This window comes from Cucurbita moschata, unplaced genomic scaffold (genome assembly GCF_002738365.1).
Source record: "Cucurbita moschata cultivar Rifu unplaced genomic scaffold, Cmos_1.0 Cmo_Scf00045, whole genome shotgun sequence".
NCBI lineage: Eukaryota > Viridiplantae > Streptophyta > Magnoliopsida > Cucurbitales > Cucurbitaceae > Cucurbita > Cucurbita moschata.
The window spans coordinates 411577-417843 of NW_019268561.1; the positions used below are offsets into that span (position 1 = coordinate 411577).

Consider the following 6267-nt stretch of genomic DNA (forward strand, 5'->3'; position numbering starts at 1 on the left):
TGACAAAAAAAAAAAAAAAAAATAGTGATCACTTTTTTTTCTATTAATAAAAAATAATTCAATCAACAATAATGGATATGAATGTAAAATAATAATAATAATTAAAAATAAATAAAAAATAAAAAAATAAAAAAATAAAAGCCTAAATGACATAAACAAGTTAGTCCAATTAGCACCTTAAAAAATTATCCAAATATAAATAACCTTTGTTATTACACAAGTCAAAGTCAAACAAATGAAAGCAGCACATTGTTTTCATTATTATTATACAAATCTAAATAGTTGTGTTGCGTTTTTACGCTTAGAGCCTATAATATAACAATGTTTTCAACATTTCTTTCAATCTTGCTTTTAAACGCTCTTTTGAAAATCTCTCTACGCCCGAGAGGGTGCGATTGTGACAATTGGTATTGGAGGCTAATTGGCTCCAAGCGACGTTTCTTCATGTCCATGAACAAGAAATTAAGCAAGTCACGTTGACCAACTGGTCGATATTGAAGAGCAAATGCAATACTTGCGAGAAGTCCCTGACAATATACGGTACTTGGACGAACATGTCAAGGAACTAGTCGTCAAGATTGACACGATCAATGCAATTTCTGGTCGTGTGGATGGGGTGCCCATTCAACAACTGATACATAAGGTGGAAAACCTTGAAGAAAAAACCACAAAGATTAGTGGCCTCGAGTGAGGAGATAACTTGACAAGCTCTGTCACCCAGATAAAGGAGCGTGTTGAAGGCATAGACAACTCCCAGAAAGGATTTGTCCATGTGGTCATTGAACTTTCTGAAGACGTCAAGAAAACACTTGTCATGGTTAGCACTGAAATGACCGATTTGGGTACTAGATTGAACCTAACTACGAGAGCAGTGGGGAACCACGTCCCTACAGGAGGGTCAATGCAGTTTTACAAGGGAAAGATGTCGGAACCCAAACCCTTCCGTGGAGTTCAAGATGCCAAAGCCCTAAAGAATTTTATCTTCGACCTCAAACAATACTTTCGAGCACCAAACACGGTGCAAAGGAAGCCAAAGTCACGTTAGCCACAATGCACCTAGCTAAGGATGCAAAGTTTGTCGTGGAGGTCCAAATACGAGGAAATCATAGACGGTTGGTGCACCGTAGACACATGGGAAAGGTTGAAACAAGAACTAGGTTCCCAACTCTCTTCAAAGAATGTAGAGATCCTCGCCAGAAAAAAAAAAACTAAGAGAACTAAAACAAATAGGAAATATTTGAGAATACGTCAAACAATTTTCAGTATTGATGTTGGATATTTGCGACATGTCCAAAAAAGATAAAATCTTCTACCTTGTTGAGGGATTGAAGCCCTGGGCAAAATCCAAGCTATACAAGCAGCTAGTTCAAGAACTTTCCATAGTCTATACCGCGATAAAACGACTATAAGACCTAAACGTTGAACCGTCTCAAGATGTAAGGCTAAATCAATCCTCCTCGAGCAAGGAAGCAAGAACTACCAATCCAACTCTCCTAAGAGTGGAGGAGGCGAGAGAATAGGACGAGAAGTGGAGACCATAGAACCTCCCAACAAAGATACGAGAACTCATGGAGAGGGCCCTAGCAAAACTAGTACAACCGGCCAACCCCAAACCTGTTTCATATATAAGGGGGCCCATAGAGCGTACACTTGCCCTACTAAAGTAGCCCTTCAAGCATTCAAGGCGACCTTGGGGGCAAAATCTGAACCATATTCTAGTACCATCGAGATAGGGACTACCCCATCCGAGAGTAGTAACAACCCCAGTGTGCGGGCCATCAAGTTCGGTAGAGGGCTTATGTATGTAGAGGCATGGGCTAACCACAGAGCCAGTCTTTCGACTATCACTTCGGCAGCCTTACCCATCCTAGGTGTAGCTAAGAGGGCCGTCATTAAATAGGGGACATGGAGTCATTAGATCGACTTTGTGATCGTCAAGATGAACGATTTTGACATGGTCCCTAGAATGGAATTCTTAGTCGAACGTAAGATCATACCTATGCCCTTGACCAAATGCTTAGTCATCATGGGGACCAATCCTACCGTCGTCCAAACAAAAATCAAGCAACTTGAAGGGGTAAAGATGATATCAACGCTCCAACTCAAACGGTGTCTAACTCACAACAAGCCCAGCTTCATACCCATCCCCGTAATTGAGGAGGAGAATTCGTCAAAACCAATACCCAGGGAGATACAAGAGGTATAAGAAAGGTATCGCGGCATCATGCCAGAGAGCTTACCAACGACACTACCTCCGCATAGAGGTATAAATCATGAGATCGAGTTGCTACCGAGGGTCAAGCCGCTAGCCAAGAATGCGTACCGATTGACACCTCCCAAAATTGCGAAATTGCAAAAAAAGCTCGACAAACTACTCAGCGCAGGATTCATAAGACCTGCAAAAGCACCCTGTGGAGCTCTAGTATTGTTCCAAAAGAAGGATGGTAGCCTTCGCTTGTGCATCAATTACCATGCCTTGAATAAGATAACCATTCGCAACAAATACCCACTACCCATCATCACCAAATTCCAAGACCAAAAATGTACTTTACCTGAACCCATTAATAAATTACAAAAGAACTCAACAAAATTCTTATAATCATGCCACAAAAACGTCCGAAAGCAATCACGAATACACATTGAACCTTGCCACAAAATCAAGTAGCTAAAACAAATGAACAAACTTACCAATAAAATGCTCCCAACTAAAACGTATATCTATTTTTAAACATGACTAAAAGAAACCAATACCAACAAAAAGCCACAAGAAAGCTCATAATAACCACAATTTTTAATAAAAATAAATATGGAAAGTGTTAGTTAACTTTACCTCCCATCGGAGTTTGAAGCCTTCTCCTAGCTTGTTTTCCATAAGATCTTATGACAAAAGCTTCACAATTAGGCCAATAATCCATACACATAACAGGAAAGATTCACAATATTCAGAGAGTGCCTGCAGAATACTTGTTGATCTATATCATAATAAAATATGCTTAGCTACAACAAAAAGTGAACCACATGCTACTCCCAAATCTTCTCAACAATTGCTAAAAGCTGACAGAAATGATCATACCAGAAGCAGCGACAATTGCTAAAAATCGATAGAAATTATCATACCGAGTGGCGCCATTTTTCGATGATTTAACTTTATTTTGTATCAGATTCTCCAGTTTTTATGTCAGGCTTGGATTGTTGCAATATGAGCTGCTGATGAACCACTCTAAACTTCTCCTTAAGTTTCTTAATCTGGGAGAAGACACAATTCATGTCGGATACAGTTTAAACTATTAGTAGAGAGAGAGAAAAACAGAGAAATAGAGAGAGAAGAAGTACCCTTCTTAGTTCAACTTCGGCATCACGCTTTCGTTGGCTCAAGGAGTGTACCAAGTTTGTAATGTCAAAAACAGTATCCAATTCGCTTTCAAAAGCCGACTCCAAGTCCTCGCGAAGGAGCACTGGCAACTTGTCCACTACTGGCATTAGAAGAAAACAGTTGAACTGAAAAAGAAAAGAGCAAAGTGAAGAGCTTGGAAACGGTTATGCTCTTTGCTTTTCGGCACAAAGCCACCAAATCAACTACGATACAAGGTAACAATGAATCTAAATTAGGAAGGTCAACTACTTATTACACAAATATTTCTTAAATCAAGATCGTTCCTTCAACACTCCCCTCAAAATGAGGAATAAATTTGCTAACAATTTCAAGCTATTGCACAAGGGTTATGTGAACTCTTATGGTTGAAGATAATCCTCGATGACTTACAGATTAAGGGAGAAGGTTCTACAAAGTTGTACTACGACAACAAATCAACTATCAATATTGCACACAATCTTATCCAACGTGATAAGACAAATCATATTGAAATTGATCAACATTTTATCAAGGAGAAATTATAGATGGGGATAGTGTGCATTAGTTTTGTGCCCTCACAACTTCAACTAGTAGATATGCTAACAAAAAAAACTTCACAGTTCAATATTCGAAAGAACTTCAACTATTGGAAGATCGGTAGCTATGAAGGCTACGCCAATTAATCAGACCTCCTAAAATAGAATGACTCTGATACCATGTTGCAAGTCTAAATTAACTTGTTGTTTTTCATTTAAGGTACATGTATCTTTTGTAATAGAGGAAGGCTAACTAGATCTCTAGATACTAAATAACAATAGATCTAATGTAAACAAATCCCTAGACATAAGTACCCATAAATCTCTAGATACTAGGTTACAATAAATCTAAACTATGGAGATCAACAAACCAAAGAATGGCAGCAAAGTTGATATCATCTAAGTGAAGGTCAATTCTACCTAAAAATCTTCAGGTGATCAAGATTTCCTATTTTCCAGTAGGGAGTTGAATGCAATTAATAAACTCCATACCAGTAGTTCCTAAGACTTGGAAAATAGTGATGAACATTCATGAATGAGAAAAAAGATCAAACAGCACGCAGATTAGGGGAGTCGTTTGATCCTGAGTTACTATGAATAGAAGAAAATTTATAAGCAGCTATTTAAGACATTATTCTCATGATAGACTAACCTGAACTAATGAATCTAATGTCTGAAGAAAAATGCAGAAGAAGTTACATTTAGATCTATTGAATGCAGCAAGAAAGGAGGATGAGGAAAAGATCAAACCTTTAGTTCTGCAGAAGCCAAGAAATATTCTCTAATGCCATGAAAAATTTGCTGTACTAGAGCATGAACAATTCTTTCAGATGAAGGAGCAAGCCTTCTGTTCCAAAGTGTACAATCTAAAAGATCAACCAGCCTTGCTTCTGTTCCCTGAATACAGGAGCTGGAGTCAACCCCTGATGCCAATTGACTGAGCTTTACATCTGGCCTAGGCTTATTATCTTGCCGCTCATTGCTAAGAGATCCAAAAGTCGAATCTTGGGAAAGGCCACCAGATCCCAAATTTCCTCCCATAATTGGCTGATCACTTCCGCAAAATGAGTCTAGGAAGTGACGTAGTCCAGCTCGATTCTAAAGAATTGCACAGAAAGAGAGATGAGACTAATAATGCAACTTAAATGATAAGAAACAGCAAATGCTACACAGATAACTGAGCTCAATTAGGCAAAAGCCTGAGATTGAAAACATGCCATACAAAATAATCATTATCTTCAAAAGAATATGTAGAGACACAGTAAAGTGTGATGCAAAGTTAATGAATCCGGGGAGTATTAAAACCATTTCAATTTTTTCATTATTGACCTTATTATGAAGCGACCATGAGACATAGCGGGTAGTGCTCACTAAATCTTCCATGCATCTGCAACAAGAACAAGAACAACTTCAGTATGTACAAACAACATGGCATAATAGAAATCATGTAGAATATGGTAAATCGTTCATTAACACACTTATGTAGCCTAGTTATTCAAAGGCTCGCAAATCTAGACTTTCCTCACCTCATTCAACGCTATAGTGACAAAGTAGAAAACTTATGTCAGAAACCTCAAGAACTCTCCTCTTATACTAAATAAGTTTGATATTGTAAGGCTTGAATCTCTATGCCTTGTGAAATAACTAGAGGAATAAATTTGTTTATAATATTCCTTAGAAACATAAACGTTCACTTATGTATTTAGTGTATATACACTGCAACAAAAATTGGTAATTTAGGTCCTTACTACTTTTTCCACTGATATGATGACAAAAAATTAAAGAATAAGTTGATTATATTTGTGCTTAAAATTGGTGATGATGTTGAGAATGATTTCTAGAAAATTATTTAAGCAAGTAACTATTGATAGACCACAAGGTGCCTCACTTCATGCACAAGCTAAATCCTTGGACTGACCCGCACAAGCACTATAAAAGAATTAGTTAAGGATTGACTAATTGCACACCAAGACAAAATAGTTTTATGATTCCAATTTAAAACATTGTCTATAATTAGTCAGTACAAAGTACCAAGTATCAAGAATCTTAAGTATGAAAACAGCTTCAGCCCCTTAACTGGGGTGACTTATTGAGTATTTTTATACTCATTCACGTTATCATTCTTTTCTTTTCAGATGGTATTGGAAATTACGAGGTGCGTGGCAAGGGCGTTTAGATTGGCGAGGATATGGAGCCAGATCAAAGCTCCCTAGAACTCTAGGAATTTTTCAATTTGTGTTTCACACTTAATCATTTTATTCCTAAATTTGTAATTATTTAAAGATTCTTTATTCATTACAGGTCATTACAGTGCACAAGTCCAACCACCAGAATCCTTCTTTCAAAAAAAAAAAAAAAAAAAAAAAAAAAAAAAAAAAA

At 37.4% G+C, this 6267-nt stretch overlaps 1 protein-coding gene across 2 annotated transcripts in view; it reads right to left on the reverse strand.

The window, feature by feature from the left end:
* Nucleotides 1-2838: 2838 nt before the first annotated feature.
* The window catches only part of LOC111434566 (dynamin-like protein ARC5), a 15271-nt gene continuing 11842 nt past the window's right edge, over nt 2839-6267 (reverse strand). For both annotated transcript variants that reach the window (XM_023071994.1, XM_023071996.1), the window contains exons 14-17: nt 5218-5275; nt 4639-4986; nt 3334-3498; nt 2839-3246 (exon numbers count right to left, since the gene is read on the reverse strand). In XM_023071994.1, coding sequence (XP_022927762.1) covers nt 3148-3246; nt 3334-3498; nt 4639-4986; nt 5218-5275 — 670 coding nt within the window. In that variant the 3' untranslated portion in view covers nt 2839-3147. The remainder of the gene's footprint in view (nt 3247-3333; nt 3499-4638; nt 4987-5217; nt 5276-6267) is intronic.